The 25139-nt window shown below is 39.2% G+C and overlaps 2 protein-coding genes across 5 annotated transcripts in view; both read right to left on the bottom strand.

The window, feature by feature from the left end:
* Positions 1 to 1277: 1277 nt before the first annotated feature.
* pdpr (pyruvate dehydrogenase phosphatase regulatory subunit) lies at positions 1278 to 22209 on the bottom strand. Its single transcript, XM_088333998.1, has 18 exons — positions 22040 to 22209; positions 19994 to 20275; positions 19381 to 19514; positions 19234 to 19315; positions 17444 to 17607; positions 17258 to 17379; positions 14824 to 14941; positions 14560 to 14709; positions 13228 to 13420; positions 12870 to 12994; positions 12623 to 12778; positions 11548 to 11681; positions 9608 to 9756; positions 7087 to 7199; positions 6926 to 7020; positions 6724 to 6813; positions 5109 to 5291; positions 1278 to 4139 (listed from the first exon to the last, which is right to left on the bottom strand). The coding sequence occupies exons 2-18, from the start codon at positions 20260 to 20262 to the stop codon at positions 3729 to 3731; spliced, it is 2688 nt and encodes an 895-aa protein (XP_088190124.1). The 5' UTR covers positions 20263 to 20275; positions 22040 to 22209; the 3' UTR covers positions 1278 to 3728.
* Positions 22210 to 22783: 574 nt separating this feature from the next.
* Positions 22784 to 25139, bottom strand: part of LOC148367176 (prepronociceptin-like) — a 43660-nt gene continuing 41304 nt past the window's right edge. For all 4 annotated transcript variants that reach the window (XM_088333210.1, XM_088333211.1, XM_088333212.1 and 1 more), the window contains one exon: positions 22784 to 24834. In XM_088333210.1, coding sequence (XP_088189336.1) covers positions 24307 to 24834 — 528 coding nt within the window. In that variant the 3' untranslated portion in view covers positions 22784 to 24306. The remainder of the gene's footprint in view (positions 24835 to 25139) is intronic.

Genomic DNA, 25139 nt, shown 5'->3' on the forward strand with positions numbered 1-25139 from the left:
TCTCTCTTGGTTGTGCAGCGTTTCCGGCCACATTTTTTCCTTCCAACAGACTTTTTGTGGATATGCTTTGAAACTGCACTCTGTGAACAGCCTGCTCTTTGAGAATTTTCCTTTTGTGTCTTACCCTCCTGATGGAGGGTATCAATGATGGTCCTATGGACAGCAGTCTTCCCCATACTTGTGATTTAGTTTACTGAACCAAGCTGAGTGTTTTTAAGGCTCAGGAAACCCTCGCAAGGTGTTTCGAGTTAATTAGATGATTCAGGTGATTAGTTGAATAGCCTACTTGTATACTTTTTCATGATATTCTAATATTTTGAGATAGGATTTTTGAGTTTTCTTAAGCTGTAAGCCAAATTCAGCAATATTAAAATAATAAAAGGCTTGAAATAGTTCAGTTGATGTGTAATGAATCCAGAATGTATGACATTTTTGTTTTTTTAATTGCATTACAGAAAATAAAGAACTTTATCACAATATTCTAATTTTCTGAGACAGTCCAGTATGACAGTCTCTTACCCATACTGAAGGAATACGACTTTGATGACGTCAGTATTAAGGAGGAAGATGAGGACGGTTTACCGTGGTTTCTACATGTACGGAATGTTTTTTTTTAACACTCGTTTACTGTGTCGCGAGCGTGTTGCTAGTAGCGTTTTGCTACCCTTCACAGGCACGGTTTGGGATGAAAGTCATATTATTATTAAAGCTTTGAAAACTCTCTCGGTGTACTGTCTTTCTTTGTAAATATGTGTAACCATGTATAATATGTATTTGCAACTGTATATATTTGTAATGTATTTATTTTAGAAACTCATTCTGATGTTTTGAACGGGCAAATGAGAAAGAAGGGGCGGGGCAAACTGACGGGAAGTGGAGTAAAGGTGAGACGTGTTTGTGGACGTGGCCGACAATAGTGGATATATATTTTTCCCACCCGTACCTTTGGAAATATACACTTGTTTCCTTGGATTACTTTCAACGGGCACCCGGACTCTACAGGTCTGCATCAAATCTTAAGTACCGGTATCATTTTCCGTTCATATTGCCGGCTCTGATTTATGGACTGTGTCGGGTATGGTTAGATTTTGTGTTTGTGTTGCGTTTTTTCAATGTGGGCGCATGCGGCTAATATACAGGTGCGGCTTGTGTATGTTTTCCTCCCGAAATGTGGTGGGTGCGGCTTATAATCAAGTGCGCTCTATAGTCCGGAATTTATGGTAATTACTATTGTTTGGTGCCCAACACTCCCACTAAATCAGCAGACAGACTCAATAGAAACTTTGCATCACATGACTTTATTTGTATATACATGGTATCTTTGAGACGATAAAAACTATCCTCAGATTGTATTTTTTGGGCAGTCTTAAGTTATTCATGTGCAGTAAAATGAAAGATGTGCACATATGCAAAAGAGAGCCCTTCATAAGAAACCGATTACAAACACATGATGGAAACAAACAACCTAAAAAGTACTTCACAAAGATTACGATCCAATATATGTTACTGTACATGATACAGATGACAGCATAGCCGGCATAAATTGCACAGCATAACAAGGTGTCGCGCAGTCAACATCCTCACAAAGGTTTTTCAAAATGAAACGACAATTTCAGACTGAGGCGATTTTTCTTTTAGGACACGAGTGATTCAGTGGATAACGGGGACGATAATACAAGAAATACAATTTTAATTTAAAATGAAAATTGTGCAAGGGGAGCCCAAAAATAGGATAATATAAGAGAATAAAGTTTCAATTCAAAGTAAAATTTGTGCAAGGGAGGCCAAAAAGCCATCAACAGTTACAAGTGACTATTTGGGGAAAATAATCTGGGGACAAATATTAAGTGCAAATCTTAAAAAGGGGACCAGGAAGATTTAGTGTTATGAAATAACAAATTCCAGTTAAAAAGAAATACATTTAATTAAAGTGATATGTTTTACAAACACAAATGATGGGCATTTCGATACACCACATCACCGATTAAATAACAAAAATGAACATTCTCGACTCATGAATATAAAAACCATCTTAAAATGGTATCTTCTATCTCAAATTTTCTAGGATGCGAATCAAAGTTTTCTAAAGAGAAATTCAGATTAAAATGTTTAAAAGTAATCCTTATACCTTTCCCTAGAACCCATAAAACATCTATAAAATATATATATTCCCATAAATAAAAAGCAAATAGTTAAAATGATGCCTTGCCATGAAACCAACACTTTGTTACTTAGGATTATTAGTTTTTGTTTAACCTATTCATAGTATTAATATCTTTAGAAGTGCATCTTGTAAAAATTGCATTGAATACTTTGGGTTTAAGCATTTTGTTTGGCACAAGAACATACTCCCTTTTATGATGCTAAATCAAACTAATTTGAGACATTTTTCCAGAAATAAACATTTTTAAAACATTTTGTAAAATAGTGATAATTATTAAGAATATTCCCTTAAAGAAAACAGATTGGAATAAAACCTTCCTCACATGACACAATTCCTTTAAAAAAATTACAATTGTGACTCCCCGTTAAGAAATCACAAGGCAACTTTTCATGCAATTTTCAAGAGATTTTTCATGACTTTGAAATGCTTACTTATAACAGTTTCGGATGGAAAATTTGTCAATGGATTTTTTTTTTTTTTTACCATTTTTTGGAACCTAACAAGATTTTTTTTGTGCACTCTTGGCTTGAAGATACATTGGAAATCATACATTCCTCTTACGGAAGCCTTCATTGTAAACAAAGGTGTCATCTAAAGCAGGGGTGGGAACCTTTTAGACTCAGAGCCATCACAGCAAAATATTTAGATTTTTCTCTGAGAGACACCCCATATATTTTTACACAAGATTTAACAAAACCGACAAACCCACTCTCAAGACAAAAGCTAATCTCATAATTTCACTGTGTGACATTTGATGATTTGATCAAATGTACAAGATGATCATAATACAAGAGCCTGTGTTCTCAATAAATATACAACTTAAAATTTGTCTCTCTCCCGCAGTTACCTAATATTGTTGAAGCTGGTTTTGACCGTCATTTTTGTCCTAATTAAGGGTATCAAAACAAGGTGTTTACAGTTTGTTCTGTGGCTTTTCATCTTAAAGTGTCTAAACAGTGAGCATAGATTGTTTAATGAGCTTCCATATAAAGTATTCCTTATCGACGTACAGCCAAACCAGGGTCATTTGGTGTAAAACCGTGAGTTTAAGCTGTAGTTGAAGCTTTTCTCTATATTCCTTGGACCGAAGAAAATGCTTTCTGTGTTGCTCCAGCTTCGCATACACTAAAATTGGAAAGTCGCAGAGAAGATTACTGCCCTATTTTATCTCCGAGCCTAATGTAGTCATAAAAAGACCCATATCAGGCTTGTGAGCCATACGTTCCCGACCCCTGATCAAGAGGCATAAAAAAGTGCTTCATGAAGTTATTTAAAGCTTAATTACTCAATTTGTAATATTCTATTCTTTCCCTCTTGTACATTAAAAATAAAATCACCTCCATGTCACATTACCTATAACTATTAACATGTATACTCGGCTTACATGGTGCAAAGAATATGAGAACAACAGAACTTAAATGTCTTCTACTGTGGAGGACAAACCGATAACGTGGCCTCCACTAAGGCACATTAGCTTGGGACCAATGAGGAAAATGGCTGACTCTTGATTTTTTTTTGGGTGGGGTTCAAATATTGCACTTAAATAAACACTGTGAGCTCTCAATCACTCAACCTGGAGGTTGCTAAGTTCCAAGTCGTCTTTGCGTCTGCGCTGCTGCTGGCTGACAAGTGAACTGAAGGGGTAGAGCTTTGCCTTTGCCGGGTACCTCTGCCCGGCTACGTCTACCTCGTAGTCCCCTCGGTTGATGAAATCGGGTGTGACGGCCGAGGGCAGGCCATCGGGCCCAGGGGGCGGCGACACGAATCCGAGGCACACGTGTCTCTCCAGCGTGTAGCTGTAGGCGCTGCTGGTGGTGGCCCCCGCCAGCTGACTGTTACAGTAGATAGGCTCGCCCCACCAGGGCCACAGGTCCAGTTCCGTGTCGTGGTCATCCAGGATAAGCATGACGAAGCGGCGGAACACGCCTTCTTGGCGCTGCTGCAGCAGTGCCGAGCGCCCCACAAAGTCCATTTCCTGACATGAACGACGCACATCAAACGGCTGTCACATACTCACATAGGGTGATGTACTTGCTACAAAAACATTGCCCCCCCTGTTCCGGCTACAAACACAGAGTCAAAAAGAAGGAACTTCGAAACACACGCCACACCGATCGCCCTCTAGGACACGCCTTGTTTCCAAATATTGAGTACCCACGCCCCCTGTCAGACTAACCTACACCAGTCTCTCTCAATGCTCCTGATAGACAGCTTTAAAAACGCACACCAGTCATCGACAAGCGTGTAGTTTGAGTTCCTGGAAAATGACACACCTAAATATATTTATAATAAAGATTAAAATCACCAACGTTTTAGCTCGTAATCAAGAGATTGGTGATTTGTCTTTGTGTGACGATTCATGATTTATGCCACACCGTCAGGAATTTAATTGCAAAACTCTCTGAGTGGCGTGTTTGATAATATCGTCCCCATTTTGGTATCTTGATTAGAAGTGGCTCAGGAGGTAGAGCGCTCGTCCTGGGATCAAGAGATCGCAGTTCGAATCCCGGCTCCTTCGTGTTACATGTTGAAGTGTCCTTGGGTAAGACACTGAACCCCTAATACCCCCAATATGCAGGTTAGCGCCTTACATGGCTGCACGGCCGCTATTGGGAAATGTGAAGCACACTGTAAAGAACTTTGGGAAGTCTTGACTTGTAAAGCGCTATATAAATGCAGATCATTTCATTTCAATAAATCTAGTTGTCTTTATCAACCAATGAGTGCTTGTTTTTGGCCAAATAAGTAATTCATCTTAAAATCAATGAACCACGAATTAATAAATAAATGTGTAGCTCCAAAATTACGAGATTTTGCATCCTCGTCTGAGTAAACTTGAAGTAACACAGTAATTCTAAAAAACAATCTAATTCTGATCACAAGACAAACACGCTACACTCACCTTCATATTGGTGTAAAAAATAATATATACTAAAATATTTACCGTATCAAACTTGACACGGAATTCCCGTCCACACTCCAGCGGCGTGGTGAATGTGTCCAGGTCTTGACCCCAAAAGGCAAAGAACTTCTCAATGCGTAAGCTGCGCAACGCATAGTATCCGGCATTGCGGATGCCGTACTTCTGACCCACCGACATCACTTCGTTGTACACGTGCAGCGCATACTGAGAAGAAGGGGAAGTTTTTAGATTACAGAATAATTTGTATTTTAGGAATCCATATTCACTGTGATTTATCTTGAGCTCATTTAGTGCCACAGATGTGAAAACACATTTGCAATGGCATTAGGCTTTGGTGTCATGGACAAAAAAAGAGGTTGTTTTATGAAAAAAAAAAAAAAAAAAAAAAAAAAAAAAAAGGTACAACTCTTTACCTAGCTCTTCACTGAGTCTCTTGGCTTGAGTAATGATTTTTGTATGATAATAGACCACTAGATGGACACAAAGATCCTTTCTTTGGTCGTCTGGAAAACCTCCTTGCTGTCGACATTGCGCCCTATATGTGGCAATATGGCTTACTAATGTGCAGAGTATGTTAGATGGTTGTTCCAGAAAGCTGGCTTTGTTTTATATCTGTAGCTCTCTCAGTGCCACGGATATCATTTTCCGTGTTGATGTAATCTGCACTTGGTGCCATGGGTGTGAAAAGTCGTTGGTTATTTTCTTTTTTGAATGTATATAAACATTTTACCCGCTTCTTTACAGCAGGTGCCCCCTAAGGACCGCTAAGGTGCCTGTGGACCTGCTCTGAAAATAGCTCATCAATGCTGGATCATTTATGATTCTCAAGTAAAAAAAAAAAAAGTGTGGTTAAGTCTATTTAACCGTAGTTCCAATGATCAACCTGGTAACATAGTCACTACATAGTAATAACTTGATAGGTTGTAAATTAAGAAAAGCACAAGCAGAATGGCCCGATGTTGCCGGGCTTGGTGTTGCCGGGTATTCTACTTGAGCAAAGTTCTTGAAGCTGTGGTTTGTTGAAAAGCGCCAAGGAGCCACTAGGGAGTGCCAAAAAAGTGTCCTTGGGCAAGACACTGAATCCCTAATAGCCCCAATAAGCAGGTCGGCGCCTTGCATGGCTGCTATTGGTGTGAGTGTGTGTGTAAATAGGTAAGTGTGAAACACATTGTAAAGCGCTTTGGGAGGTCTTCATTGACTTGAAAAGCGCTATAGAAATGCAGACCATTTACCATTTAACAATAACCGAATGCAACTCAAGATCCGCTTGTCATGATTTTGGTATATTGAGTGACCACTAGATGGCAGGAATACCTTAAATCTGTTCTTGTTATTCCAGACATCTGGCTTCAAGTCTTCAAACATGAAGTACCAATATAGGGGCGATCCGATGACAATGACTACCGGATAAGTACCAGCAGAAAACTACCATCTTTTTTGGTAAAAGAAGGTTGTATCTTTCATTTGGCGGGGTACATGCTTGTATAGCTACAGAACTACATTTTCAATAGGCCTTCAAAAACTGTCAAATTGGAGCAAAACAGCTATCACTGAATGAGATAACAAAAGGAAAATTGTGAGAACTTTGCATAGTTGTCTGATAAAACTTGAGGGAAAAAAACAAATGAAAGCCTACCTCAATCGGGATGTATAGCATGAAACCAGGCTCGCCCGTGTGAGTCATGCTCATCACACGGATGCCATTTGCGTATCCAACACTCATCTCCTGCAAACCCAAGGTTGAAAATACTTACCGAAAACGTTTTTTTCAACATTCCGATTTCTAGCAACATTTGGAATGTTTCACTTTGAAGACCGTGCACAGGACCTGAGCTTACCTTACAGAACATGGAGGGGAAGTGGTCGGGCGTCATAGAAACATATGACAGCTCCGCCAGGACATCCATGGCACGAGGTCCAATCAGATTTAAAGCTAGAAGAAAAAGTTGCTTCGTCGCACAAAAGCATCAAGAAAAAGTGGACTATAGACTTACTCTACCTGTGTACTTCCAACTGACGTCCTCCAAGGAAAGTTGTGGGTCATTGGGCATATGTTTCTTGATCCATGACCAGCAGTGGACCTGCTGGTCTGTTGGGGAGATGATGAAGAAGCTGCAGGGTACGAAACAACGGAAAGACGTGAGTTCCATGAGTCCATGAACATTTCTTCTCACATCCTCCATATTGTGAAGTTTGTTAGAATTTTACGATATTAAAACATGCGAGGAGTTGAGCGATGTTACTTAATGGATTTTTTAGTGTGTGTGTTTGTTTTCCTGGTTGCATGTAGGAGGTAACACAGTCACTTGAAAACAATTTGGTATGCAAATTGCACAAAGCAGGCAAGAAGTCTGCAATATAGTACAGGAGCCATTTTAATAATTTCAGTCCTTTAAAACAATGATAATAAACACATACATGTTGCACAGGACTTTCTCAGAAAATAAGAATATTGTGATAAAGTGTTAAGGAAAAATCAACTATTGCATCTTAAAATAATAGATCATCATGTAAAAGTATACTTAGAGGCTAGAAGTCATCATGAGAAATATTAAAATAGTAAAAGGCTTGCAATATTTAATATACAGGGATCAGAATGGAGATTTTCATTTTCAGCCGAAATAGCCAGGGTCCAGGGGCCGCAGGCCCCGGCCAGGTCCAGGGCGGAGCCCGGTGGGGGGCTCAGGGGGGCAAACCCACCCGAAGCCAACGGCATTTATCTTTTTTGCTATGTGAAAATTGCACTAGAATGAATTAAATCCAACAAAACAGAAACCATGTATTTTTTTCAGTTTTAAGATGTTTAAAACAATTGGGGGATTACAATGTTACAACCATCACCATTGTTGTTGTGTTTTGATGATGAAGATGGACCTTGTATTTAGCTACTAATCAACAATATATATGAAAATATATACATTAATAACCATTCATCATTAATTTGAAAATAGAATGCACAAACTGAACATCCTTAAAGAAAATACATGTCAGTCTGTGACAGTCTTCTCCAGCCATGACCACTTAAATTTATTCTTGATTCCTTTATCAATCTCGGAGACAAAAGCCTCGTCTTCTTTTCTTAGTATTTTCATATTTACTTTTTCAAACACTCATTTCACCGTTTGAAAAGACCAGAAGGAGCGCCATGTTTGAGAAAGCCAATGCTCTGAACAAAAGCTCCGCTGATTGGTTATCAGCGAACCTATCGACCAATGGTAGGAGTCGATCTATTTGTTGTGTGTTATAGATCTAATGCGCTGCGCTTCTTTTTTCCATATTTTTCTCGCGATCTCTAACTGCTAACTTGGGGTGATGAAACAGTCACGTATCATACCTCACCCCCCCAAAATATTTTCTCATCGAATTTAGACGATTTACGGGAATGACCTTTGGGGTTCAAAAACAGCGGAAATCCGCGGATCCGCGGAAAATTCTGATCCCTAAATATATGACATTTGTTTTTTTTTTTAAATTGCATTACAGAAAACCATAAAGATATTCTTATTTTCCGAGACAGCTCTGTAAATATATCTAAATTTATCAAGCGCTACAGAATTATTACTTGAAATACAGATAAGGGAGAAGATTGCAGTCTTAATGTTTGTATTTAATCATAAATACAGTGGAACCTCGGTTCTCAACAATAATCCTTTCCAGAACCCTGTTCGAAAACCGATTTGGTCGATCACGGATAATCGTTTTTCCCATTAAAAGTAATGTAAAATCGTTTTAATCCGTTCCAACACCCTTAATGTTTAGCAAGAACGTAAACATGAAGCTAACCCAGGCTAATCGTACGTTCGTTCTAGCGTAATCTTCCGTACGAAATCTTCCGTACGAAAGATTACACTAACATGAACGTGTAAAAATTAAAAAAAAGGATTATGAATAAGATTTCTTACCTTTGTGGTGGACGGTGGGGAGAGAAAAATCATCAAAAGTTTTTCAACCGCTTCCAAAACTTGCGGCAGTTGCTTGCTTATAGCACTAACTTCCTTAGCCGCATCACTCGATTTCACAGCCTCCTTATTCTTTACTATCGTACTGATAGTAGATTTAGCCATGCTGTATTCACTAGCAAGATCGGAAATTCGTACACCTCTTTCATATTTAGCTATGATGTCTTTCTCAAAGGCAATAGTTGGACGAACAACTTGTTTTTTTTTTCCACCTGTCCTGCGTGCACCGACCTAATTAGGGGCTAAAACACCCGTACGCCGCACAGCATCGCACCCTAGCGTACCGGCGTTTCGAACTCCGATTTTTTGACCTAACAGAGAAGCAAGAATTTCTCGAAATTTTTGGTCCAACACCGATTTGTCCGAACTGAGAGGCGTTCGAAAACTGAGGTTCCACTGTACTACCTTTTCTAGGGCTATTCTATTATAGAACCCAGTAAATGTTAAAAACTGCATCATTTGATTTATTGTTCAGGTGATAGGTACGTTTTAGTTGGATCGGCATGGTTCCCTTGACCCAAAAAGATTGAAGACTCATACTTCTGAGTTTTTTTTACTCACCTGTTCTTGCTAAGGCGCACAACGCTGCAGTCATTCTCGTAGCCTCCTCGTTGGTTGAGCATGCCTGTGTGAACAATGTGTCCCACTGGAACGTCCACGTCATTGGTACACAGGTGCTGCAGCAGCTCCAGGGCCTCATCGCCAGGAGACTATGATAATGTGGAACACATATACAGCTTAATTAACAAATGTTCAGTTCCTGGTTGGCTCTGCTAAAGAAAAAATGAGGGAAAACTGAAAAAAATATATACAAGTGCAGCACTGAACACATTGGTAAGAACAATGTTAACTGTTAAAATGTTAAAGCAGAACCCAGAACCAGGAAAAAGAAGCACATGGTGATATAAGAGTCCAACTGCTTGTTTTAATCCAGAGACATCTGCCACATTTTTTTAAAATTGGATTTTTGATCACCAAGGATACAAACATAGAATTATTTAGGCTTATACAATAGTAACACTGCATAGAGTGTGAGCTTCTAATATGATTAAAAAAAAGACAACAACAACAATACATGGAAGGCAACAACAACAAGAAAACGTAACTAAGAAAACAGGAGTACCTCGTCAAACCTGAAAAAGAGCACATATTTTAAATAAGACCTGTTGTGATGGGTGGCTGCCCACACATGAGACACCTGAATGCATAACAGTAAAAGGGAGGGAATAGCTAAATCAATGAATAACGTTGCACAGCACCATATACATGAGGCAGTAAAGTAAATAATTCAATGAGGAGGTTGGAACAGTCATCAGGAGATTCGATTAAGTTAATCAATCCAGAATATCTGGGATTTTTTTTCAATTTAAAACTTAACCATCTTGTGTATAATATATATCTATTTTTTCCAGATGTAAACACTGTGGGAAGGTTTCCCTGCTACTGGCTGTCAACCAGTTCAGGGTGTCCCTGTCCACTGCCCGAAGATTCCTGGGATGGTCTCCAGCACCCACGTGACCCTACAGAGGAAAAGCGGTGCAGATAGCGGATGGATGGATGGATGGTGCGGGAAGGTGGGGCTGACGATTTTAGTCTTAGTAGGATCAGACTAAGTGCTAGCAGAGTTAAAAAGCCAATAATGTCTTATATGATTTTGGGTAGTTATAAAGTAATTAAGTAAGTATGATTATGTACAAATAAGACAAGACGAAAGCATGTAGTTGTGATTGGCTGGAGATTAATTGCACCATCACAGTTTGAGTTAACATCCTTAAAAACCTTTACATTCAATCTTAGGTCCTATGAGCCCTGTGCACAATTTTAGTCTGAATCAGACCATCTCATGCACATATTGGGAAAATATGTACTCTCTTAAGCACAGTTTCCCAGAGTATATCGGGTATTTTGTTGTCAGTTTCCTGCTCCCATTGTGTTTTTATTAATGTCAGGGAGCTCTTACTTAGGTCGCATATCTGGCCGTAAATAATTGAAAGACTACCTTTAAGACGAGGGACGGTAACGAGAAACTTGTCTAATGCAGTCTCTTTTGGAAGTGTGGAAGCAGGTGTTTAAACTGTGGGCAAGATTGTGGATTTAAAGAAATCTAAAAAAGTTAGTGTGAGGTATGCTGAATTTGCTGCACACAAAGTTTGCCATACAAAGCATTGTCTGTATGTTATTACTTGGTTTATATATATATATATATATATATATATATATATATATATATAATGTTATATACTGGCACCATATGCCCCTAGTGGGAGGTGGCTAGAGTCAAGAACACATTCACATTTTTTGACTATCTGGGAGATTGATACTGAGGGGATTCCTGTAGACCAACATCTTGCTGTCTTCAGAGTTTCAATAAGACAAAATAGCGTATTGCTAAAGTATACATATAAAGAGTGCAGCACAACATTTCATGTAAAATGAAAATAAAAAACATTTAAGAGGACACTCAAAGTATTGCAGTTAAGTGGAGAAAACGGGCCACTCACAGTAAGTTCAAATTTGGTGAAGGACGACATGTCAATGACACAGACGGCTTCTTTGCAGCACTTCACCTCAGCACCAACAATGTCAAACCAATCGGGCTTATAGAAAGTTTTGCTTTGGTCCAGAGAAAGAAGATCTGCAGGAACAAACAGAGATTCGCTTGGTATGTCGCCTTACAAAGGGTCATCATCACAGCAAACACTATAGGTCCCTTAAAACAAAGACTAACAGACTTGGAGACAAGTTAATCCCTAGCGCCAAATCCCCCCAGACAACCGGACAAAAACTGTAAAAAAAGATATCTTACCTATGTAAAGAATACAATTAAATTCCCAATTCATTCTTGATTTCTTATTTTGCACAATGCCTCTGCACAGTTGCACCATTTTCTGATGTACTTACAACTTAAGCCAGTCTACATGCACTACCTAACCTTGCCTATTAATCCTAGTATTGTTTTTTTTTTCATTTCAAGTCTTTTTTTTAGAAAAAGAAAGAGTTGCGTGGCGGCACAGCAGCTTAATAGTTAGCGTGTCAGCGGCACAGTTCTGAGGTCACGGGATTGAATCCTCCTGTGTAGAGTTTGCATGTTCTCCCCGTGCCTGCGTGGGTTTCCTCCGGGCACTCCGGTTTCCTCCTACATTCTAAAAACATGAATGTCAGGTTAATTGGCCGGTCCAAATTGTCTATAGGTGTTGATGACCGAGTGAGTTGTCTGTGTTCTCTGCGACTGGTTGGCAACCACTCCAGGGTTTCCCCTGCCCACTGCCCAAAGATAGCTGGTATGGGCTCCTGCACCCCCGCAACCTTACTGAGGACAAGCTGTGCTGATGATGGATGGATGAATGGATCTTAAAGTGGCACGCCTAATTTCATTTGAACAACGTGCACTACATTAAGTGACAATAAGCACATTTCTAATTCTATCTACACCTTCCTCTATCTATTCAAAGCCTTATAAAGGGAATTGGGCTATGTACTCTGAAACAACCAATCACAGGATTAAATGTATGTATGTATATCATATATATATATATATATATGTTAGAATATTTTTTTATTTCTATTTTTGGGTACCTTTGCCCTGTGGAACAAAGTATTTGGGCCTCTCGAAGCCGTGTTTCTCCATCCAGCGAGCGCCCTGAGTGTCTAGTCGATCATACAGCGGACTAGTCCTAAGCTGACGGCCAGTCTGAAAATCCCAGCGAGGAACCTTTAGTTCGTATAACAGCGCTGAAAACAAACAGCACAGACAGACCAGTGTGGATATAAAAAACTTTCTAGTTGTGATCTGTGTGACCTTCAGCAAAATATGTCGACGTACGCATGACCTCCATTACGCGATGTCGCAAGAAGGTACGGCTGCTCTGCAAGTTTCCGAAGCGCTTGATGTCCAGTGGCCACACGTTAGCGCTGGGGTAACCATAGGTGATCCATTCTGCCAGATATCTGACAAAAGAAGCGTTGAAAAATGCGTTGGAATATGACCAACCATATGAACATGAGCTTTTGTTAAAACATATTATTTTGGCAAAGACAACAACAAAAGGGATTTCTAAAGAACAGAATTGTCAGCACTGGGTTTTTATTTGTCATGTGACAAGATTTCTTGTCAATGGGTCTGAAAGAGCAAACTGACCATGTTCGCAAAGTTCTCAGAACTACCCTCTAGAAGAACTCACTTGCCAGCTCCTCCGGCGAAGGCCAGACCCGAAGAGTTCATCCCGGCCAGCACGTAGTAGCCCGAGACACCCGGCGTTTCGCCCATTAGACAGCGCATATCCGGGGTAAAAGACTCTGGGCAGTTGACAAGCTGTTGGATCTCGGCCGATTCAAGACCAGGCATTCTCCTCAGCAGTGCGCTAAGCATTGGCTCTAAAAGAAGGAAAAGAGATTAAGAAATTGAAATTCAGGGGGAAGACTTAAGCATTCATTTTGGTTTGAATCAAGTGAGTTTTCTGCACTGAGAGTGAAGAGCCCGAGTAACAAAGAAGTAAAAAAATAGCCGCTACATTTTATTCCACTTCCCAATGTTGTTGATTTTTGAGTTTTTTATCTTCATATTGAAGCCTGAAATGTGGCAAAAGGTTAAAAATCCCAAGGCGGCTGAATAATTTCCCAAGGCACTGTGGACAAGTATTAACACAAGGAATTCAGGTTTGATTTCTACTTTCTACAACCACCTGTCAAGCTTTAGTACTCTCATGTTACATTAAGTGTTGTATTCAAGGTCACCAAACTAAAGGAGTGATCCTAACATGCATGTGGCAAGGTGACCATTGGCCTCAGTCCAACTTACTATGCTGATTATAGCTTCCCGTCCGCACCATTAAACAGTCTTTACATCTACATTTCATGCAGAAGTTTCCAAACAAACTTCCAAAAAGTAAAAAATGTGGTTCTTAATAAGTATGACTTTCTTTTTTTTTTTTTATCAAAAGCTATACAGAAGAGCAGTGGTCACCAGGTAGCCTTTTAAGAACAGCTGACTAGCCTATGGACTGGATCTGAAAATGGCTTAATAGGGTCATGTTGATTTTCTGTTTTTTGGTTGTTGTTTCTTACTAGCATAAAAAATCATTGACTTAATCTGCGTCTTTGAATACATGATTGTCCAAATTCCTTCTTAAGGTAGCCATATATATCATAAATGTAAATTAGTCACACGTTCTAGTGGTTGACTGAGCCTATTTCAACCCAACTTATAAATTACACCATGGTAATAACATAATCATAACAAAGTAAGAACATAGTAATAACACGTTGTTATTTTAGAAATCCATATGAATCTGGTAGATTTTCGTCTAAACAGTAACAAAAAACTAGCTCTCAGCTTGAAAAAGGTTATTGACGTCTGAGGAAGACATTTGAGCAAAAATACTCACAAAAGTATTGTTAGTAAAAGCTGCATCTACAAATTCTTATTGTGTTTCAAGTACAAATTTTAGAATGGGTATTGCTAATGTATGCCCTGGAAGTGCCGGATAATAAAAAGCAATCGAAGAAACTCTCACCAAAGTGGTCCCAGTCTTCCTGCATGTTTTGAATTTCCAGCTGGTTGCGTCCCTCGGTGAATATGGGCTTAGGGTTTTTCTCAAAGCCCCCCGACAGAAGACCTCCCTGCCACGACCGAGCATATATCCTTCCATCCATGTCAAGAACAACTAAGGACAGTGACAGACAACGGCACCTTGACATACGAATTTACTTCAGAGGGAAAAGCCCACAACTTGAGGACAGTCAATTGTCCGACATTATGATCAAACCATGTGAGAGACCTGGAGTGTCGGCTGGGAGATCCTGCTTAAGAGGTTTGGTTAGGAGGTAGAAGTGCTCGCATCCGTGCAAAGGGACCGAAACTTTGGTTTCGCTTGCCTGGCCCAGCTCGTATGCCCACTGAAGCAACACACACAGAAAGAAAAACAATGTTCAGAAGAAATTCTTCAGGCTGGTTTACAAAGTCTGTATCATAAAATGCTTATTCAAATTTCCCTCCACATTTGGTAAGCCCCCCTGAACAATACCAGAGAGCATTTTGATGCAAATTTATTTTTCACCTAAAAAACAACTCAAAGTCTGGATGCGCATTTTCGGTTGTAACGAGATTCAAATCCAGGTCACAGCAGTGAGGGTGTTTAACTCTTACCACTGGACTACCAGTGATTTAGATGACTTATGAACTGGTATTGGATATTATCTCATTATTACACTATCTTTTTGGGGCGGCAGTAGCTCAGGAGGTAGAGCGATCGTTTTAGGATTAAGGGATCCCAGTTCGAATCCCGGCTTGTCCGTGTTACATGCCGAAGTGTCCTTGGGTAAGACACTGAAACCCCAATACCCCCAATAAGCAGGTTAGCGCCTTACATGGCTGCACAGATCACGGCCGCTATTGGGAAATGTGAAGCACAATGTAAAGCGCTTTGGGAAGTCATTGACTTGAAAAGCGCCATAGAAATGCAGATCATTTCATTTCATATCTTTTGTCACGGGACCAGGGACGAATGGTTATCTTGTTGTACCTGATAGAATGATGATAAATTTGTCACTTACAATGCAGAGAATAGAATGTATTGTCAATGTAACATGTAAAACGCACAATGAAATTAACCTTCGTCTCTGGTACCAAGACTAAAAACAGTGTGATAAGGAGATAAATCCACTGCCTTTATGCAAGACATTTATTGACCCTTTGCACGTGACGTCCCGTTGCCTTCTCTGGCAGAATGAAATCCATGACAGACGGTAAGAGGCACTTGAGAACACGACAGTTGAATAACCAGTTGAGTTAAAACAAATGCAAATAACCAAGACAGAAGATCATGACCACCACTTTTCACCATGCTAATCTATTCCTGTGTGGTGGGCAAGCTTCTAAGCATGAATTGGAATTGCATCCCTATTGATGATGACAGAAAACAGCACTGTTTATCAACAGTCAAACAAAGGGACTGGAATTGGCAGCCCTCAAGTATTCCAGGATTTGCAGCGAACATTTTTCACAAGGTACGTTTGATATATTTTCAAGGAATTTAATGTTTATTCGGTATGAGTCACGTCAAAGACACTTGATATATTAAGTTCACTAGTGCTATCTAGCTAGGTTAGTGGATTACTGTTGCCATTCCTTATTACGTAAATGAACTCCTTTTATTGTGATTAACCAGGGACTCAAAACAGTAATCTTCTGAAAATCACGTATATCGAAAACTGTTATGTGCTCTACAATAAAGCTGTCAAATTACTAACGGATAAAACGACAGACGAACTTTAGAAGAGAAAACTTGGTTTCGCTTAAATTAATATTTTCAACATGCTCAAAATTGATTTGAATGCACCCTTGACCCTTGCTTTACTGTTCTATTAAATTCCCCCAAAATCTAGATACAAAGTCGTTTTAGTAGATTTTGTGCGAAGGGGACATGTCATGCAGGGGGTGTTTTTTTGACGAATCACAGCAACCTGCAACGAAGAAGTGGTAAGCATCTAGACTTCATACGTTTTTAGATCAGCACTGGTGAGTGGGGATACTCCATTTACGGTTAACTGGTACATATCAGTTGGACTGAAATCAGGTAGACTGGACGATTTGTTTAGATGTGTGAATGTCAGGGGGAAGACTGCATCGCTCGGTAGCTAGCTTTGCTAATGCTATCCTCAGTTTCTCTAAATAGCGCCCTTTGTTCTTTCCATCAAGGCGAGCCATTTCATTTGACAGCTGCGCAATATCCGTTCGACTAGTCATTGCCAATGGTGTTGAATCGTATAGCTGTTTTTGTTGTCTACCGTTTACTACAGGTTATTACCGTCCGTTATGGTGTCATTATGTGGTAAGGTCACGTGTGCAAAGGGTTAATACCACTGGAGGTCCACTGCTCCGACAACTAAGCTGATTTTACCTGTAAAAACTGTGCATGACACAACATAAATTTTATGTCCCATCGACTGTTTTTCTTGAAAAACCAAGAGTGTTATTGTTTTTTTGTTTTATTTCATTTATAGTGTAATTCATTTTCTTACTTTTGCTCCGTGAAGAATCCAGAAGGGATATTTGACTGTGGCTTTTTAGAAAACAATACATTTTTACATTTCGGCACTTCTGAAATCTCTCGACTTTTACTGTAACAAACAAACCCTGCCCCCTCACCAGAGAAGGGAAAAGTAATGTGGCCCTCACATGAAAAGGTTTTGGAACCCTATTTTTATTTTTACCTGTCCAGCACAATTGACGAAATATTCACACTCGATGGAGCCGCGGTCAGTCTCCACCGCCATCACATGTCCTTTCTCCACTAGAACTTGTTGAACGCTGGTTCTTTCCAGGATTTGGACACCTAAGACACAATTAAAACAATCAAAAACATGCAAGGTGTATCAAATTAGTAAGATTTTTCGTGCCATGCCCAGCTGCTGCCACGGCCATGGCATGATTGACATCCGGTGGGGAAACCACGGCATCGGTGGGCAGGTGGAGCGCCCCCACTAGGTCATGAATGTTCACTAATGGGTGGAGTTTGGCCACGTCTTTAGGTTTTACAATGTTGCAGCTTATTCCCATCACCCTAAAACAACACAAATATATACAAGTGACGCCAAACCAGTTTTCCACAAAGTTAAACTGTTGAATAATAAATGTTAGCATAACTATGAGTAAAAACTAATCTCACCTCGAAGTCATTAGGGAAATAACTCTGCTTTTTTAGACTGACATTTACAAGAGTGACTGAAATTATAGCAATATGTATAGAGGGCTAAAAACATGCTAATCTGGCAGCATTTTTCCCTTTCTTAATTTACTTGATTTTTAGGCGGTTTTATGATAAAATAAGAACAGAAAAAAAATATTTTAAGTATTATTCTTTCGTGAGTTTTTCATGTAGATTTTAGATCAGGGGGTGGTGTAACAATATTCTGTAGTTTGCAATAGTCTGTAGTCTGTGCAGCCCTTTTAGACCCCTTGTGATTAAGGGCTATACAAATAAACATGACTGGACTTCTTTTACAAGTTTTCAAGGGAAAAGTGAAAAATAAACCTAAATTATAGTTGACCTTTGCAATACTTTTCCCCCTCATTTTTTAGTTATTTTCATATTTCAATTAAAAGAAAAAAAATAGTTAGATTATAAGTCCCCTCTGCAAATTTTGCTCATTTTAATATGTTGTTTCTTATTTTGATAAAGAATTAACAAAAATTCGAAATAACAGCCGCGACTTTTTCCCCAAGCTTTTGCAACGATGAGGTCAATTTATAAAAAATTTTCTAACGGCCGCCAGGGGGTGCCCGAGCAGTAAAGGTAAGAGTGAGACACGAGTAATATATGTATTGAGGAAGACGCAAGTTTACTGCAACTTCGCGCTTTGTGCGTTAATAGAATAAGCATGAACAGACCCTCATCAAGGAAAAGGTGTCAATCGAAAGGGGAGGGCTAACTACAATATTGGGAATCATTTTACGAGTCTGTTTATTTGTAAATGGAAAAAATGGGGCGGGGCTAACGGAAAACCAGAAGCACAGTCCAACGAAGCGGAAATGTTTAAGGAAGATTCCTATTTAACTGTCGGCATTATCGTGTGCTTTGGAATAAATATTTTACAAGATTTTGATCCTATGGATTGTCATTGATGCAACAAAGCCATTTTTGCAGACATATAAATAAGTGGAAGACCGCCGGGGTACTTATTGGTGATAAATCACGGCTTTATATTTTGGGGTATCTTGTTTCAGACTGATCGTGTTGTTTCTGTGATGAGTACATTTTGAAATGATTATATCTTGAATCCCTAGAAATTAAGGTTTCCAATGATGAGTACATTTTGAAATGATTATATCTTGAATCCCTAGAAATTAAAGTTTCCAATGATGTGTGGCATGGTGTATTTTAGTGACTGGTGACATCATACAGACACGTAATTGTTTATCAAAAGGCCGGTGACCCACTGGCGGGCCATCGGAAGGTTAAGGGGTTATAGTACAATATATTATTAAAACTTTGTGTATTGTCTTTCTTTGTAAGTATCTCATGTTTCAATGAGGGCACATGTGGATTATAATGAGGTGTGTCTTATGAATGAACTTTTTTTTTTCTTTTAAAAATGTACTGGGTGCAGCTTTGGTCAGCTGCGCCTTATAGACAATAGAGATGATTCTATTAATTTCTATTTCAATAAATGTGACAGCTATAACTCACTTGAGTCTCGACGCGAGGCGCTTCAGTGAGATGAAGCGATCCTGATTCTGAGCCAGACACAGAGAACCAGTCTTCACATAGCCTGAAATAGACAAAATGGAGTTAAAATTTCAAGATGAACATAAAGTATAGCAAAAGATGGGGTACCTGTCTTGACTCCAGTCTCCCTTTCGAGTTGCTGATACAGATTGTTGGAGTAGTCAGCCATTTTGCACTCGATAGAAATTGGTTTAGCTACACTGACGATGCCAGCGCAAAGTTTAGTGGTGCCTGCTCCTAGTCTTTAAACAGAAAAAAAGAAAGATTTAAGTCTCGAAAGAAGGTTACGCTTTTTGTGTGCATAATTGTGCATTTACTACTGTCTATTTATAAACTCTAATTGTGCAATTTACTTTATTTTGATTTTTCAAATGCAAAAAAACAGTTGGCACGGCAAGTTTGGGGTTAGTGTGCAGCCCCACGGTATGGAGGTCCAGGGTCTGATTCCAGCTACATGCAGCCTCCCAGTGCGAAGTTTGCACTTTCTCCCCTTGCCAGCATGGGTTCCCTCTGGGCACACGGGTTTCCTCCCACATTTTAAAAACATGTATGTCAGGTTAATTGGCCTGTCCAAATTTTCCCTAGGTGTGAATGGGCGAGTAAGTTTTCTGTCTGTGTCCCCTGCCCACTGCCCTAAGATGGCTGGGATGGGTGTCAATTCAATCGATTTCACATGCAGGAATACAGCAGAAAATCATTGAATTATCAAAGAATTACACACCTGCCCTGCTCCAGAAGAACAATATCAGTCCAGCCCAGCTTGGCCAAGTGATATGCCACTGAGGTTCCCACTATGCCTCCTCCACAGATGACCACACGGGCCTGGCTGGGCAGTGGCAGCAGTTGAGAGGACTCCCCGTTCACTGCCTGCATGCAATTCGTAGAGGTCCGCAGGCCTCTGGCGGCCAACATGTAGCCCGGATGAGGCAGCAGTAACCTGGGGAGCATGGCAGGGGACAGAGCCTTGGAGCTCCGAACACAGCTACACATGGCTCGCGCCGCACTGTTGGTACAAAAATAATTGATGCAAAACACTAGCAGAGAGACAGGGTAAAAACAAACTTCTAAAGGCCATTCAATTATCACTAAACATTGATCACATCTTACTATTTTTGGGTGGGGGCTGTTATTTTTAGGCACGTGGTATTCAACCCACGACAAAAAGTTGAACCACACTCTATCATCAGCAGCTGGCCACAATAGAAAGTGGAGTATACACTAAAGTTGTAATTCTTAGCTAAGTTTATTTATACAGTAGAGTATCAGCTTTCGAACGCCTTCGCACTCAACCAACATGAGCCTGGACCAAAACTCTCCTCCGCTTTCAAAGGGTCTTTTTTAGAAGAAAATGTCAGTCAATACATTCATTACAAAGGAGGGAAAAGAAGCAATCACAAGAGACTCCATAGATATGTAAACTGTACCCCAAAATGTTTGCGATATAAGGTATAATTATCATCTGTATTATTTACATCTACATGTTTAAATATACGTTTTATTGGGGAAAAAAAGAGGACATTCCATAAAAGCCAGAAGGGAATAATGTGTTTACCGTGTTAACTTAGGGAAAAGAAATTAAGGCCTCGACTAAATCAGACCTCAACTCTGACTTTGGAACGGATTGAGTTAAAAGCTGAGGCACCATTGCATTTACAGACACTGAAATTTATTTGGAAGGGAGAAATTACATTCTAAGTACTATCCTGAGATTCACCCAAAATACACTCAATTTGGAAAGTAACATGTTATGTTTACATTGATTATTTTTTATCGTGGTATAAAAGAGGACAGAATAAAACACTCTGAATATGTAAGATATGTATCTCACAGGCCTGCAGTTGAGAATTACTGTCCTGAAAAAAAAATCTTGAGGCACACTTAACATTTTCAGGTATTACTTGTGATTATTATATAAGTTGACTACGATAATTAGTCAAAAACGAGACAGACTCTCCAAAATTCATTATCTTGGAAATAATTGGAATATACCTATGACATACATACACACTATATAGATAGATAGATAGATAGATAGATAGATAGATAGATAGATAGATAGATAGATAGATAGATAGATATTATGCAAAAACAGTAAGATAACAAAGTGTTTGTGTGAATGGCTAAGTGTGAAACACATTGTAAAGCGCTTTGGGAGGTCTTCAGTGACTTGAAAAGCGCTGTATAAATTCAGACCATTTACAATTGAGTGTACTGGTGCCCACGCAACATCCATTGCAGCCTAACTGTCCTGGGAGGGGGATTACCTCATGGACGGCCCCCCTTCTCAAGGTTTCTCACTTTTACTCATTCTTGGGTTTCGGGAGTTTTTCCTTGCCCCTATGCAGGTGTAATATCAGGCGATGCTATAAAAACCTTGACTGTACCCTGAGCAGCCCTTTGAGACTTTTTGCAATTAAGGGTCATACAAATAAATGTTACTTGACCTGACTAACTTACAAAAGTCCTTCAAGTGCAATAAATTGACTCTTCGACTTCTGCTAGCCCCGGAACCTCGTACACCCTTACCCCGCAACTCTCGAACTTAAGCACATAATTCACTAATGTTTTGTATATTTGTGCGTTCGCTGCGGTTTAAAACAGTTTGGAAACAGAAAATAATTTCATATGGGCTGTTTTGGGATGTCTGTCTGACTGGGGGCGGATACAGCAGCTAATGCTAACTAGCGAAACAATGTCGAAAGTATCGAAACGTTAACCGTTTAACGAAGGGCAACTTTGTTTTCACTATATATACGTTATTTCTTACCAACTAATTCAGTCCCAGGGGCGTTTCAACGTCGGTGAACATTAATTCGTGAAAGCAGCGGTACGGTGTTATGATGACAGGAAGGGGGTTCACGGTTGTTTTGGCTCTCGCGGCAGCTAGCGGATGTCACTTCTGAAAGTCCTTTCAACTTAAAATTAACGAGGCTTTATTTTTAAAAAGATACTTTCGGAAGTGTTTTGATATTTTACCTGGTATCGCTTAAGATGTGTATACAGTAACATGTTTAATTAAATTCAAGTACCTAAAAATAAATGGGCAAATAAATGGTTGATTCCATAAATAAATAAATACAAAAATAAATGAATAAATAAATAAATAAATACATAAATTGACTTATTTATTTAACTCCATAATATTTACTGTACATGTAAATATTCAAACGGTGACAATTAAATAAAATTAATTAATTTAAACAAAAATGTTACCCCAAAAAATAGTGTGCCAAGGAAAAATGTAATCAATTTAACATCGATTCTTTCAGCAACTGTAATTTGTTTTCTGCAAATATCCAACGAACTTTCACATATTTTAATTAAAACTATTGAAAATGAGATACAATTCAGAAGACACACAACCACCCAAACCGTGTATTATGAATCATTTAAAAAAGAAAAGAAATCTTTGTTGAACAAAACCAGCACAGGACACGTGAATTATTTGTTGCAAGACACACCATTGAACAAATATTCAACTCTTTTAATTGATGGACATTTTTTTCATCAGCTTTTTACAATTGTCAAAAATAAAAGGAAGTAGGGGCACAGTGACTGTTAAAATTCCAAATATTATTTCACTTCTATTTATTTATATGCAATGTCCTTGTTTCAAACACAGGTGCAATCATCATAGTTTGACTTGGAGATGAACACAGTTTACCATTTGCAGTTTTATTTTAAGTTTTTACATAATCCATTGGACAGTTTGGATAAAGGTGCACTTTCCTATTATACCACAAGATGGGAGGAGAGTGAAGTTTCTCCAGCCCTAACATAAAGTGACAAAAGAAAAGTAAATAAAAAAATGAATATTCCATATAAATTTAGCAAATCAACCTAAAATTAATAAATGCTTATGGTAAAGAATCAAAGAAGTGGAGAGGGGCTCTCGAAGGACAAGAAAATTGTAATTAAAAACGGCTGCCAGATTTGATTACAAGCGACAATGGAAAAAGATGCCCATATAAATTAATCTGCATACTTTAAAGGTGTAAACGGAGGTTCAAAGACTAGATACAAAGAAAATTTGAGGGTAATTGACAACATAGACCCATATTTTATTTAAAATGACAATTCATTATCTGATCCTAGCAATTTACCAGATAATTCATACTTGGACAAAACATATACATTTTTAAAGTATCCAGTACAAAAATTGTTATATGGTGTACATTATTTGAAATTATCAAAAACATTTAATTACGGTGACATTGTTTACGTTTACATGCATGTAAACTACTTGCTATACCGACCAAACCCATTAAGGTTTCAGTGTATTTTACCTGGTACTTTTCTCACCCAGCCACTAACAAACTAAATCTATACTTTGAGGATTTTATAGAATGTACTACGGACTTGGTCAGTAAATTAGCTGGTGTAAAATTGCAGGTAAAACCTCAGGATCTGAGGACAATCTGGCGATTTTCCTGAAGCACGTGTCTATGTTGTGAATTACATTAAACTTTCCTTGTACCTAACATTTGAAACCCTGTCTAAACTTGTAAAGTGAACATATTAATTTATATTTTTATTTTCTTCCATTGTCACTAGTAATACAACACGGCAGCCACTTAAAAAGACACATGACCATCGGAAACCCTAATAATGATCTGAAAATGACTAAGAAAATCCATGATTTTTCATTGAGTTTACATAGGTTGTTATTTATTTTTCAGTCAAAGGCATGTAGAAAAATGGAAGCCTATGAAAGTGGATAAAAGAAATGAAGCTTTAGATGCTTAATTCCAAATAAATTAACAAAGTATTAATTACAATTCTGGATTTGGATAAGTGAGGAGCATGTTGGGAAAAATAAAAACAAAAACAATGCGTTTAATCAGCTTCTGTGAAGAACAATAATTCAGACTTGAAAAACCAACTTACAGATGTGATAGTATTCTACACATTAGCACAGGAACATCAGATATGTGTCACCAGACAGTAGATGAAATTAAATGGTCCACACAGGCACTAACAGGGCATCAACCCCTGCCTTACAAAACCGGCCTACAATAAGAAGCACATCAATCTTTACACCTCATTGTGCCTGCTTAGCTCCTCAGAAACACTGTTGTACTCTGTGGCCCGAGTACTCATTCCCAGGTACTGTTTGAGGAACTCGCTGAAGCGTTTCTGGTTGTTCCACTTGCGGGCTGACTTGCGGATGCCAATAAATCCCCCGTAGCGCTTCTGGTAGGACCTGGCCGGCCCCATCAGCTTCCTGTAACCGTGGCGGCCCTTCACGAAGCCTCCGAAACGCTTGTCAGCGCTCAGAGATGCCTCGTCGGCTGTATCATCGTAATCTTGGTCAGAGGGAAGTACGTCTTGGGCAGTCACGTCCCTTTCATCCAGCCCCAATGCACGGGTCATGTGGTGGAACCTCTGGAGAGCTGAGGGCAGCTCTTCCGCTCCCTCATCTTCTTCGTTCTCCTCAGCAGGGAATAGGGACTCCACTTCCTCCTGAGATCTTTTGGGCATGGGTGATAGCGACAAAGACCCACGGCAAGTGTCCCAGGAGGATGAGGGTGAGGCAGATCCTTCGCACTCAAACAGACACTCCTGATAAAACAAAAAAGAGGGAGGAAATGATGAACTGAAGGTGTTGTAGAAAATGGTATTGATTTGATTAATGTAAGAAATAGTATTCAATTGTTCTTTCGAAACAAAAGTTTCCAACGTGGTGCTAGTGGTCACCAGGGTACCCCCTAAGGACAGTTGAGAGGCTTGAGGACCAGTTCTGAAAAAAGCTTACTAGTGCATTTTCATTTTGATATTGAAATAAATGATTTTTTTGTGGTTGTGGAGTCTATTTAACCCTACTTCCAACAATTAAGTATGCCTGGAGAGGGACGGGTGCCACCAGG

Source organism: Urocampus carinirostris, chromosome 4 (assembly GCF_059441175.1).
Source record: "Urocampus carinirostris isolate Australia breed hairy pipefish chromosome 4, RoL_Ucar_1.0, whole genome shotgun sequence".
In the NCBI taxonomy this organism is placed as follows: domain Eukaryota; kingdom Metazoa; phylum Chordata; class Actinopteri; order Syngnathiformes; family Syngnathidae; genus Urocampus; species Urocampus carinirostris.

Coding starts and splice junctions, on each gene's coding strand:
- pdpr (XM_088333998.1), bottom strand. CDS start 20,262: ATGTGTAGCTGTGTTCGGAGCTCCAAGGCTCTGTCCCCTGCCATGCTC. Junction 17,380..17,443: donor CGTGGCAGCAGCTGGGCATG/GCACGAAAAATC, acceptor ATTGTGTCTTAG/GTGTCCAAATCCTGGAAAGA. Junction 14,942..17,257: donor TCGTCAATTGTGCTGGACAG/GTAAAAATAAAA, acceptor GTGTTGCTTCAG/TGGGCATACGAGCTGGGCCA.